Below are 14,025 nucleotides of genomic sequence, written 5' to 3'. Positions count from 1 at the left end.
ACGGTGTCTCCAGTGCTCATTCATAGCCCGGTGCGCTCTATTCCAGCTCCCCGCATTTGCCGCGCTAGAGTGGGCATCCAGCCAGGACGGGTTGTGCCAGCTCAGCGCTCCTGGTCTCCAGTACACCTTTTCTGACCAGGATATCCTGCACTGGCTCTACGTACTGTATCGCCAGTACGCCATCACAGCTCAGTGCGTCCTGTGCCAGCGCCCGGCACGCATCGAGCTAAAGTGAGCATCCAGCCAGGACGCATTGTGCCAGCTCTACGCTCCAGGTCTCCAGTGTGCCTCCACAGTCCAGTACATCCTGTGCCTCCTCTCCACACGCGCCCTGAGGTGCGTGTCATCAGCCCGATGCCACCTGTACCGGTCCCACGCATCTGACCTCCAGTGCGCCTCCCCAGTCCAGAGCTTCCGGCGACAGTTCCCAGTCCAGAGATTCCGGCGACTGTTCCCAGTCCAGAGCTTCCGGCGACGTTTCACCTCCAAAGACGGTCCACAGTCCGGAACCTCCAAAGACGTTCCTGATAAGGAAATGTGTTTTAATAAATTATTAGAATGATACAGTCCTGAAACCATAGGTCTGATACCATGTGATTGTATGAAATTGATTTGAATCATTAGATTATTATAATACATGTATGTAAGTGTTAGACTCATTCGATGATTATATTATAATACTGTGTGTGGTTTTAGTCAGAATCAACGTTTGGGAACAATGTGTCTAGTGTTTTGAGAACAGACTATCTGTCTGAGCCAGATCCGGGGAGACCTTGGCTGGGACACTGAGAACTTCTCAGTCCCAGGTCTCTCCCTATCTTAGGGGAGGGTAGGAAGACACTATTCTCACGTACTCCCCTAGGCTCTATTGGCGGGCGGATTTGATGGTTGGTGTGGAAGTATGTGTGTCACTATAAATTGAAGGTCGTGTACTGTACACGGGAGAACGTTCCCATGAATAAACATTTAACTTTGGTAGACTGGGCCTCTGTCCATTTTTGTTTCTATCAGTATCTTACAAATCCTGATATAACAGACTGAGGGTAACATAATTGAATTGGTAAATGAACAGGAGTATAGAATTCTCCTGACAGTTCCACAGTCCTGAACCTCCAACAACGGTCCACAGTCCGGAACCTCCAACGACGGTCCACAGTCCGGGGCCTCCAACGACGGTCCCCAGTTCGAAACCTCCAAAGACGGTCCCCAGTCCGGAATCTCCAAAGACGGTCCACAGTCCGGAACCTCCAAAGACGGTCCACAGTCCAGAACCTCCAGCAACGGTCCCCATTCCGGCGTCTCCAGCGACGGTCCCTAGTCCGGGGCCTCCAGCGACGATCCCCAGTCCGGGGCCTCGATCCGGTTTGACAGAAGTGGAGGGATCAGCGTAAGGAGGGGGGCTGCGTCCATAACCGTAGCCGCTCCGAGGGTAGATGCCCACCCATACCCCCCCTCTAGGTTCAGGTTTGCAGTCGGGAGTCCGCACCTTTGGGGGTGGGGGGTGGGGTACTGTCACGCCCTGACCTTAGATATCCCTGTTTTCTATATATTTTGGTTAGATCACGGTGTAACTAGGGTGGGTACTCTAGGGTTTGTATGTATTTCTAGGGTTTTTGTATGTCTAGGGGTTTTGTAGGTCTAGGTTTGTTTTTATATCTATGTTGGCCTGATATGGTTCCCAATCAGAGACAGCTGTTTATCATTGTCTCTGATTGGGGATCATATTTAGGCAGGCCTTTTTCTTACTTTCTGGTATGGGATCCTGTCTATGTGTAGTTGCCTGTCAGCACTATATTGTATAGCTTCACGTTTCGTTTGTTATTTTGTTAGGTGTACATTCTTTTAATAAAGAGAATGTACGCACGCATACCACCCTGCGCCTTGGTCTCCTTCATACGACGAACGTGACAGAATGTCAGTGTTCTGCCATGGCCAGCGAAGAGCCCGGATCTCAAACCCATTGAGCACGTCTGGGAGCTGTTGGATTGGAGGGTGAGGGCTAGGATCATTCCCCCAGAAATGTCCGGGAACTTGCAGATGCCTTGGTGGAAGAGGGGGGTAACATCTCACAGCAAGAACTGTCAAATCTGGTGCAGTCTATGAGGAGATGCACTGCAGTACTTAATGCAGCTGGTGGCCACAACAGATACTGACTGTTACTTTTGATTTTGACCCCCCCCCCCCCCCCCCCTTTGTTCAGGGACACATTATTCAATTGTTGTTAGTCACATGTTTGTGGAACTTGTTCAGTTTATGTCTCAGTTGTTGAATCTTGTCATCTTCATACAAATATTTACACGTTAAGTTTGCTGAAAATAAACGCAGTTGACAGTGAGAGGACGTTTCTTTTTTTGCTGAGTTTATAACTGTGGCTCCTTCCACCTTCAAAGAATAGGCAAGACAGCCAATCATGGAGAATAGTAAGACACTTCATTATTTCTATAACCATGATATATTTTTTGTCCTCGTGTGTCTGTGCATGTTTTTCAATATAAAGTACAGCCACTTAGTGTGAACACCAGGTGAGGCCACACACAGATTCCTGTTGAACATGGTATCTTTAACTACATTAATTTCTCAAAAAGTCTTCCTCCAATTCATCCCTCTCTTTCATTTTCCCTAAATCTGCTAGGTGATATCAGCTGTGTTGGTGAACCCCTCCCACATCTGAACTGGCTACATAGAGAGAACAGCATAATCAGAGGTGAAAGGTCACTTGGTTGGGTCAAGTATTATTAAAGAGATGCTTTATATTGAAATACAGATTGATGTAGTTGTCTCAGAGTTAATGATCCAAGGTCAGATTTGCATTTCACTTCCTGATGATTATGACTGACAGTGTTAGAATAAAAAAAAGCACAAGGCTTAAACATGATCTCTCTCTCTCTCTCTCTCTCTCTCTCTCTCTCTCTCTCTCTCTCTCTCTCTCTCTTTCTCTCTCCATCTGTCTCTTGTCTGCAGGTATGTTTTGATGTGAGAGAGGATGCCAACCCCCAGTTCCATCATCGCCACCTCACCCGCTCTTAAAACTTCTTATGGACAGATGGGACGGTAGCGTCCCACCTGGCCAACATCCAGTGAAATTGCAGAGCGTGAAATTCAAACTACAGAATTATAAATATTTAACTTTCATAATATCACAAGTGTAATATATCAAAATAAAGCTTAACTTCTTGTTAATCCAGCCACTGTGTCAGATTTCAAAAAGGCTTTACAGCGAAAGCACACCATGCGATTATCTGAGGACAGCGCCCCGCATACAAAAGCATGAAAAACATATTTCAACCAGGCAGCTGGTTATTTCTGAAAGTCAGAAATAGCATTATTATAAATGCCTCACCTTTGATGATCTTCTTCTGTTGGCACTCCAAAAGGTCCCAGATAAATCACAAATGGTCATTTTGTTCGATAATTTCCTTCTTTATATCCATAAAAACTCAGTTTAGCTGGCGTGCTTCAGTCAATAATCCACCCATTTTCCCTCCATCAAAATGCATACAAATTAATCCACAAACGTTACTAATAAACTTTTCCAAACAAGTCAAACAATGTTTATAATCAAACCTTAGGTACCCTAATACGTACATAAATGAAAAAATTTAAGACAGAGAATCGTTATTGTCCTTACCTGTAGAAAAAATACCGAAGAACGCGCTCTCTTCCACGCACTTGGAAACACTACAGCCAAAATGAGAGCCACCTAGAAAAACTACAATTTCTGGCTCATTTTTCCAAAACCAGCATGAAACTCTTTCTAAAGACTGTTGACACCTAGTGGAAGGAACTGCAATCTGGGAGGTATTCCATTGATTTTCCCATAGACAGCCATTTCAATGAGTGCTGAGCTAAAAACAAAAAACATTCCGGATGGATTCTCCTCGGTTTTTCTGTTAAACTCACAGACATTATTTTAACAGTTTTGGAAACTTTAGAGTGTTTTCTATCCAATACTAGCAATTATATGCATATTCTAGCTTCTGGTCCTGAGTAAAAGGCAGTTTACATTGGGCACGCTTTTCATCTGGACTTGAAAATACTGCACCCTACCCAAGAGAGGTTAAGATAACCTTCGGGCCGACTGGGAGCCCAAGGCTGGTTAGGAGACACCACTAGAGACAGTATTATATACCTGTGATGAACAGAGAATATTAGTGTAGCACTGTGATTCATGAATTATATTCTGTCTTCCCTGCTCCCCTGTTCTTACCTCTTTCCCTTTCTGTCTTTTACACCTCCCTCACCACCACTTCTTTCTTCCTCTGTATTTTTTATAATGCACACCAGATGTGCATTGATGTACAGATTGAACTTGTATTTATAATATTGTATTACAATTATAATATTTATAATGCATGTATTATGTATTTATACACTTGGATAATTAACTTCTTTAAATAAAGCGTTTCACATTCTCTACTGGTTGAAATTAAGTCTCATTTGATTAAATACTACACTAATTCTGTGTTTATCAGATCATTGCAGATTAAAGAAATTAGATATTGAGATTAACTGGTTTTAGAGTATTTACATGATGCATAGGAAGTGTAGTGTACTGTTTAAAAAAATTATATTTCTGTATATATGAATGACAAATAAGCCATTAACTAGTTATATCATGTTTCTAGTCTATTTCATAGTTACAGTGTGTAACCATTGATGTCCCAGGAACAAGATTGGTAAACACTATTGAAGTGCATAATTCCAATACATACATGCAGACACAGCATCATTCAAAGACTGGAATTTGATACTCCTGGTATTGGATATGACTGAAAAATAATCTCAAAGACATTCATAACTGAACTGCACCTTTATTTGTGAAGGTAGAATACATGATCAGTGAATATATTAAATGTACAGGCTACAATGTGGGGATCCCATACATGTATATACAGAGGTGGGACCAAGTCATTGTTTTACAAGTCACAAGTAAGTCTCAAGTGTTAGCACACGAGTCCCAAATCAAGACAGGCAAGTCCGAGTCAAGTCAAGACCGACAAGTCTCAAGTCCTAAACTTGGAGTTTTGAGTCCTAAACAAGTCATAATGTGCTCTTCACCAAATGTAATACCATTTCATATTTTTAACAAGAGTAATTGTATATTACATTTACGCAAATCATGAATGCTTTTAAAAATATATATATTTATTACTTTCCAAATAAACTTTATATTTCCATGGAAATACATGTGTAGCCATGAGAAAGACCACCATAGCGATTGACTATTGAGGATCGCTAAGAAGCGCAATCGGGCGATGTGGGCTTGTACACAAATCAAATCAAATGTATTTATATAGCCCTTCGTACATCAGCTGATATCTCAAAGTGCTGTACAGAAACGCAGCCTAAAACCCCAAACAGCAAGCAATGCAGATGTAGAAGCACGGTGGCTAGGAAAAACTCCCTAGAAAGGCCAAAACCTAGGAAGAGACCTAGGGGTAAACCTAGAAAGGCCGAAAGCTAGGAAGAAACCTAGGGGGGGCGCCAACCCAGACACAATCGCCAAACCTTAACACACTCTGTGTGTGGTTACAGGAGGCCAACGTATGTCAAGACTGGTTATAGGAACAGCAGTAACATCAGGCAGGATTTAGGCTATCAACTGCCTAGCCAGTTGTGGCTCAATCTTGGGTGCAATGTTCACGTTCTCGCACTGACTGACGGTGTGGAACGTTACGTTAGCCTACATGCTACACTAGCAAATATATAAATTATATACAGTGCCTTGCAAAAGTTTCGGCCCCCTTGAACTTTGCGACCTTTTGCCACATTTCAGGTTTCAAACATAAAGATATAAAACTGTATTTTTTTGTGAAGAATCAACAACAAGTGGGACACAATCATGAAGTGGAACGGCATTTATTGGATATTTCAAACTTTTTTAACAAATCAAAAACTGAAAAATTGGACGTGCAAAATTATTCAGCCCCTTTACTTTCAGTGCAGCAAACTCTCTCCAGAAGTTCAGTGAGGATCTCTGAATGATCCAATGTTGACCTAAATGACTAATGATGATAAATACAATCCACCTGTGTGTAATCAAGTCTCCGTATAAATGCACCTGCACTGTGATAGTCTCAGAGGTCCGTTAAAAGCGCAGAGAGCATCATGAAGAACAAGGAACACACCAGGCAGGTCCGATATACTGTTGTGAAGAAGTTTAAAGCCGGATTTGGATACAAAAAGATTTCCCAAGCTTTAAACATCCCAAGGAGCACTGTGCAAGCGATAATATTGAAATGGAAGGAGTATCAGACCACTGCAAATCTACCAAGACCTGGCCGTCCCTCTAAACTTTCAGCTCATACAAGGAGAAGACTGATCAGAGATGCAGCCAAGAGGCCCATGATCACTCTGGATGAACTGCAGAGATCTACAGCTGAGGTGGGAGACTCTGTCCATAGGACAACAATCAGTCGTATATTGCACAAATCTGGCCTTTATGGAAGAGTGACAAGAAGAAAGCCATTTCTTAAAGATATCCATAAAAAGTGTTGTTTAAAGTTTGCCACAAGCCACCTGGGAGACACACCAAACATGTGGAAGAAGGTGCTCTGGTCAGATGAAACCAAAAGTGAACTTTTTGGCAACAATGCAAAACGTTATGTTTGGCGTAAAAGCAACACAGCTGAACACACCATCCCCACTGTCAAACATGGTGGTGGCAGCATCATGGTTTGGGCCTGCTTTTCTTCAGCAGGGACAGGGAAGATGGTTAAAATTGATGGGAAGATGGATGGAGCCAAATACAGGACCATTCTGGAAGAAAACCTGATGGAGTCTGCAAAAGACCTGAGACTGGGACGGAGATTTGTCTTCCAACAAGACAATGATCCAAAACATAAAGCAAAATCTACAATGGAATGGTTCAAAAATAAACATATCCAGGTGTTAGAATGGCCAAGTCAAAGTCCAGACCTGAATCCAATCGAGAATCTGTGGAAAGAACTGAAAACTGCTGTTCACAAATGCTCTCCATCCAACCTCACTGAGCTCGAGCTGTTTTGCAAGGAGGAATGGGAAAAAAATTCAGTCTCTCGATGTGCAAAACTGATAGAGACATACCCCAAGCGACTTACAGCTGTAATCGCAGCAAAAGGTGGCGCTACAAAGTATTAACTTAAGGGGGCTGAATAATTTTGCACGCCCAATTTTTCAGTTTTTGATTTGTTAAAAAAGTGTGAAATATCCAATAAATGTCGTTCCACTTCATGATTGTGTCCCACTTGTTGTTGATTCTTCACAAAAAAATACAGTTTTATATCTTTATGTTTGAAGCCTGAAATGTGGCAAAAGGTCGCAAAGTTCAAGGGGGCCGAATACTTTCGCAAGGCACTGTAGCTGTCGGCTGTATTAGTCATGATTTACCGTTCTTTGTGCAGCTTCAAATGTCGACCAAAGTTGGAAGTTGTTGCGCCTCAGTCTGTAATTTTCTTTGCGCATGTTTTGCAAGTTGCAATCCGTTTTTTTGTTGATACAGAGTAGTCTTTATATCCGTAAATAATAATTTTGGGTATCATCTTTCCAAGGGCTCCATCTGAATTCACCCTTTTTTTAATAGCATAATTTTTTATATCTGGGCTTGGGGAGGGTATCAAGTCAGTTCGAGTCAAAAGGCTCAAGTCAAAGTTGAGTTGCAAGTCATCATATTTGTGACTCGAGTCCACACCTCTGTGTATATAGGACTTGCATCCTTGGCACAAAGTTATATTACATTCGACTCAATCAATAGGCTTCATTAATGTCATTCAGACTGTTTTGAAGTTGATACAACTGGTTATGATAGCTGAGGTTCATAGCTAGGATCTGATCTAATATGTATATCAAACGCTTAGAATCCATAGACAGCTCGGCTACATAGCTAGCTACGCATCCATAGGCATACACCATTAATATAAGATAAAATAGCGTAATTAATCTTTTGTCTACATTGAACTGCCTTAATATGTGCATGATAAACTACCTTTACACCCACAGCTCTGTCGATTAATTTGAGAGTGGTCATTTATAGCAGCATGAGGGGTAGTCTGTAATGCACGATTTAGGGGATTTTCCCGGGGCACATGTGCACTGATGCACTGACAGCCGAGTCGCGTAGGCGGTAGCATAACTATAAAATGGGATGTATTTCAATAAGAAGATAAAACGTTACTTTAGACTTCGTAGTGGTGGTTTGATATGGATAAGTGCGCAAGGAATAGCGAGATTCCTCACGATACGTTGATTTCAATGGCGCAGCAAGAGTCTGTTGTTCTTTTGCTCAAACACTGTCAAGAAATGAAGCGACAGGAGAGTCGCTTGCGTCTTGTCACGTTATTCTTGGTTCTGGGTTGTGCAGCTGTATTTGTCTTTACGCAGCGTGTGAATAGAGACTGTAATGAGAAGGTAAGCAATGTGACATCCATATGTTTTTAACGGGGCACAGAGATGCCGGAGAGCTTTAGCATTGGATTTGAATGGAGCTTTAACTTTCATTACTGTGGGTGACCATTAATAATTAACTTGTGTTTGTAGGATTCATTCAAACATGCAGAATACTCACGACAGCAAGCTATAGGTATGTAACTATTTCGTATGATATGTCTTCCATAGTACATTACTTTGATTTTATGATTTAAGCCTCGAGAGGCGCGTCTATCAGCAGCGTAAAGCAAGCATGCGCTGATCGTTGTTTTCTTTTTCCTACCAGATCGTCAAGAACAGAACCCGAAGCCAAACGCTCACCTGACAAGTATGTCTTAGTAAAGCGTGTTTTTATATATATATATATATATATATATATATATATACACATATATATATATATATATATATATATATATATATATATATATATATATATATATATATATATATATATATATATATATACATGTGAATGGACCGGATGTGTGTGTTTGCAACTTTGTAAAAAAAAGTTTGCTGATTTGTAGCCTAGATGTGCCTTTAATATTCTCTTTTAGGAACCACATGCTTTTTGGATATCACTGAGAAATCCCTAGTGTATGGGTATGGTGTTATTCACATGCCTAATCAAACTTACTGTTTAGTTTGCAATTAGGCTATAGTGTGCACATTGAGCTGTGGTAATATTGTTCAAGGGCAGCAGTCAGGAATGTTGGCTTTTTGTGTGTTGAATATCAAGTGGATATATTTCCAGAATCACAATCGTTTATATATTTCCTCTGATCCTCTCCATCTTCTCCTACCTCCAGCATCATCAAGGTGCAACTTCGTGCCTGAAGATTACATCCAATGGGAACACCGGGAAACTGGCTTGGTGCACATGCAAAATTTCACCTATGATGAGGAGAAGCATGCTCTGGTTGTCCCTCAGGGAGGCCGATACTATGTCTACGTGGGGTTCAACTTTCGAATGCCGGATAAAGACAAGGTATCTGGCGAGATCCATTTTATTAGCCTGAAAGTCCAGAAATTCTCCAATAGATACCCAAAAAATTGCTCTATCATGGAAGTCAAGGATAGCATACCAGATAATAGGAGAGGAGCGAGGACTGTGTACACGGGACAGGTGGTTGCTCTGGAGGAAGGGGACCTCCTGAGGGTGTCCATTAATGAAGACAATTATGAACTGATTGACTGTTCAGCAGAGACTACCATGTATATTGGTGCTTTTCTCCTCTAGACAGAACATGTCTATTCCAAAAATAGTCAGTCTGTGTGGATTTATATTATTTATTTCCACGCTTACTTTTAGTAGGACCAGTGCATGTTTCAAGGCACATTTTAAAATCCTTGTGGATACAATGCTCCTGTAACATGCAGGTATTAGTTAAGGCTTTCCTTCTGATAAAGCTGACCTTATTTCAGGGTGGCAGGTAGCCTAGTGGTAGGGCATTGGACTAGTAACCGAAAGGTTGCTAGATCAAATCCCCAAGCTGTCAAGGTAAAAATCTGTTGTTCTGCCCCTGAACAAAACAGTTAAACCCACTGTTCCTAGGCCATCATTGTAAATAAGAATTTGCTAAGCTGACTTGCCGTGTTAAATAAATGTATTAATTTCATAAGTACTGTTTGCTACACATTTCCTTTCTTGATCAAGATTAATTACATTGTTGTTAAATGAAATAACTTATTATGATTTTATAAAGTGGGGTCAATTCCTAACTCAAAATGTTGCCTAATCTTTAACGCATGAGATTTGTGCAAGAGTCAACGTAGGATTTGACCCTTGGGCTACAGCCGCTACAGACATATGACGTTTTTATTTTTGTGTCCCTCAAAAACTCAAGTAAATTATTTTCAGACGAGTTGCATACACATCTCTGTTGTCCATCACCTGTCAATGGATTACTCCCATACAAACCCATTGGCTCAATTAGCAATTTTCTAACACAAAATCTTTGTGTGGCCGTAGCCCTAGGGAAAGGTATTAAACTCCCTTTACTGTCTGTTATTCTGCCTGGAAGCAGAATGTCATTTTGTAATTTGGGTGAATTATCCCTTTAAATATGTTACCAAGTAAACACTTTATATTGACCTTTCTGTGAATAAAGTATTTAATTTCTGTAAATAACAAATTTCTACTTTGGGATTCTTCCTTGAATGAAAGAGAAACCTGAAGCAAAGCAGTGAAAGTTGGATAGATGACAATTGAACTCTTCCTGTGTGTGGGTTCCTAAGTGTGAATCCTGGCCTGAAAAGGTTGTGTCATCATCCCTGGAAGTTTTCCATTTCTTAGTCAGTGGATGTGTGTAATGGAAATATGTTTCTACACTGCAGTTAAATGAATCACTCCACTGAGTACTACTGAGGGGTATATTACAAAGCATGATCAACAAGTTAGCCAGCTAACTTTGATAAGCAACCAGAAATAACTATAGATTTTCTGGTTAAGTAAAACAGCTAAACTTCGGTATGTGTTTTTGTTTGTTGAAACAATTAGACTATGCCCATTTCAAGCTTATCTTTAAAGTTATATCATAATATTTAGGAAAGTTAGCTGGCAAACTCCTTTATCCTGCTTTGTAGTATACCCCTCTGGTCTCCCCTTCATGATAAGCTATTGCTACATTCATTTTTGGACTTTTAAATGAGTGATTTGTACCCATTGAATATAACGGTTGAGTGTTCGAATCTCATCACGGACAACCTTATCATTTTAGCTAATTAACAACGACTTACTACTTTTTAGTTACTTTGCAACTACTTAACATGTTAGCTAAACCTTTCCCCAACTCTAACCTTAACCCTTAACCTATCTCCTAAGCCTAACCTTAACCTAACTAACGTTAGATTGGAATTCGTAACATATCATATTCTTTGCAAGTTCATAACGTAATGTATGAAATGTAATTCTTAACATATCATATGAAATGGATGATGGACATCCACAAATGAATGCATAGCTTACCAAACGTAACACATACTAATTGGAGTGTCCCGGATTTATGTTTACTATGTTATGCCAATGACTGGAACGAACTGCAAAAATCCCTGAAGCTGGAGACTCATATCTCCCTCACTAGCTTTAAGCACCAGCTGTCAGAGCAGCTCACAGATCACTGCACTTGTACATAGCCCATCTATCTACCTACCTCATCCCCATACAGTATTTATTTATCTTGCTCCTTTGCACCCCAGTATCTCTACTTACACATTAATCTTCTGCACATCTACCATTCCAGTGTTTAATTGCTATATTGTAATTACTTCGCCACCATGGCCTATTTATTGCCTTAACTCCCTTATCTTACCTCATTTTCACTCACTGTATATAGACTTTTTGTTTTCTTTTGTTCTACTGTATTATTGACTGTATGTTTTGTTTATTCCATGTGTAACTCTGTGTTGTTGTATGTGTCGAATTGCTATGCTTAATTTTGGCCAGGTCGCAGTTGCAAATTTGTTCTCAAACTTGTTCTCAACTAGCCTACCTAGTTAAATAAAGGTGCATTTTTTTTAAACACTGCCACAGGGATTTTGGCCCACTCCTCCATATAGACCTCCAGATCCTTCAGGTTTCGGGCTGTCGCTGGGCAATACGGACTTTCATCTCCCTCCAAAGATTTTCTATTGGGTTCAGGTCTGGAGACTGGCTAGGCCACTCCAGGACCTTGAGATGCTTCTTACGGAGCCACTCCTTAGTTGCCCTGGCTGTTTGTTTCGAGTCGTTGTCATGCTGGAAGACCCAGCCACAACCCATCTTCAATGCTCTTACTGAGGGAAGGAGGTTGTTGGCCAAGATCTCGCTATACATGGCCCCATCCATCCTCCCCTCAACACCAAAGAATGATGTTTCCACCTCCATGCTTCACGGTTGGGATGGTGTTCTTGGGGTTGTACTCATCCTTCTTCTTCCTCCAAACACGGCGAGTGGAGTTTAGACCAAAAAGCTATATTTTTGTCTCATCAGACCACATGACCTTCTCCCATTCCTCCTCTGGATCATCCAGATGGTCATTGGCAAACTTCAGACGGACCTGGACATGCGCTGGCTTGAGCAGGGGGACCTTGCGTGCGCTGCGGGATTTTAATCCATGACGGTGTAGTGTGTTACTAATGGTTTTCTTTGAGACTGTGGTCCCAGCTCTCTTCAGGTCATTGACCAGGTTCTGTCGTGTAGTTCTGGGCTGATCCCTCACCTTCTTCATGATCATTGATGCCCCACAAGGTGAGATCTTGCATGGAGCCCCAGACCGAGGGTGATTGACCATCATCTTGACCTTCTTCCATTTTCTAATAATTGCGCCAACAGTTGTTGCCTTCTCACCAAGCTGCTTGCCTATTGTCCTGTAGCCCATCCCAGCCTTGTGCAGGCCTACAATTTTACCCTGATGTCCTTACACAGCTCTCTGGTCTTGGCCATTGTGGAGAGGTTGGAGTCTGTTTGATTGAGTGTGTGGACAGGTGTATTTTATACAGGTAACAAGTTCAAACAGGTGCAGTTAATACAGGTAACGAGTGGAGAATAGGAGGGCTTCTTAAAGAAAAACTAACAGGTCTGTGAGAGCCGGAATTCTTACTGGTTGGTAGTTGATCAAATACTTATGTCATGCAATAAAATGCAAATTAATTACTTAAAAATCATACAATGTGATTTTCTGGATTTTTGTTTTAGATTCCGTCTCTCACAGTTGAAGTGTACCTATGATAAAAATTACAGACCTCTACATGCATTGTAAGTAGGGAAACCTGAAAAATCGGCAGTGTATCAAATAGTATTTCTCCCCACTGTATCTATCTGTATATTTCACTTTAATAATAACTCTGTATGTCAAAAGGGAATTTGAACTAATGACATCACTTGTACAATGGAAATACAAACAGCACTTGCCGTTCCAAACGTGAATCTTAACTACACCCTAAGGAACAGTTGAAGTGGACAACGTCAGAGGTGATTGTTATTAATGGTCGTAGAGTGATGGAAAAATACTGTTTAATTAACTTAGCCACAGTTGTCCAAAGGAAGTGACAGTTGGCTCACATCTGACCATCATACCTTTCCCAGTGCTAAACAATTTACGCGAAAGGCAAATGAAGAGCCTTGTTATTAAAAATAACCCAGTGTGGCTATAATAGGGTTGCGTGGGTGAAGACACGCTGGTGGGCATCTATGTCTGCCTGTATCTATAATGTCTGCCTGTGTCTCTACTCCAGCATGGAAAAGGGTGTTCCCCTCTGGTGTACAGCACACTAGGTCGCTACAGACAACGTCATCTCTTAATTCTCATCAATCATTGCTGACATAACGGTTTGATATATGGACAGTTAAGAATGTCAGCAGCACCTTGTGACTATTAGTCTATAGAGAAAGCTAGACCAACAACTTTCTGCAATAACACTGCAACTCAATGCCGTGAACGACAGTTGGCTTAAGATCCCAGGGAAGGTGATATCACTGATGTACTATTGTTTCACCTCCACTACATTAACCGCCCTTTGACGTCCTCCTATTCCTCTGAACCTCAGCGGCCGGGCAGGGTCTTATTGTTGCTCTTTTTTATCATCCTTTATGTATTCAGGGGACAACAACATTGAGAGCATGGTCTTATTCCAAAGGGT

The 14,025-nt window shown here is 41.3% G+C and overlaps 1 protein-coding gene across 1 annotated transcript; it reads left to right on the top strand.

Moving 5' to 3' along the window:
- Positions 1–7,595: 7,595 nt before the first annotated feature.
- Positions 7,596–10,580, top strand: LOC110523275 (tumor necrosis factor ligand superfamily member 15). Its single transcript, XM_021601842.2, has 4 exons — positions 7,596–8,385; positions 8,515–8,557; positions 8,690–8,731; positions 9,216–10,580. The coding sequence occupies exons 1-4, from the start codon at positions 8,179–8,181 to the stop codon at positions 9,644–9,646; spliced, it is 723 nt and encodes a 240-aa protein (XP_021457517.2). The 5' UTR covers positions 7,596–8,178; the 3' UTR covers positions 9,647–10,580.
- Positions 10,581–14,025: the final 3,445 nt, after the last annotated feature.

Source organism: Oncorhynchus mykiss, chromosome 5, assembly GCF_013265735.2.
Source record: "Oncorhynchus mykiss isolate Arlee chromosome 5, USDA_OmykA_1.1, whole genome shotgun sequence".
NCBI classification, from domain to species: Eukaryota; Metazoa; Chordata; class Actinopteri; order Salmoniformes; family Salmonidae; genus Oncorhynchus; species Oncorhynchus mykiss.
This window is presented reverse-complemented; position numbering and strand designations above follow the sequence as displayed.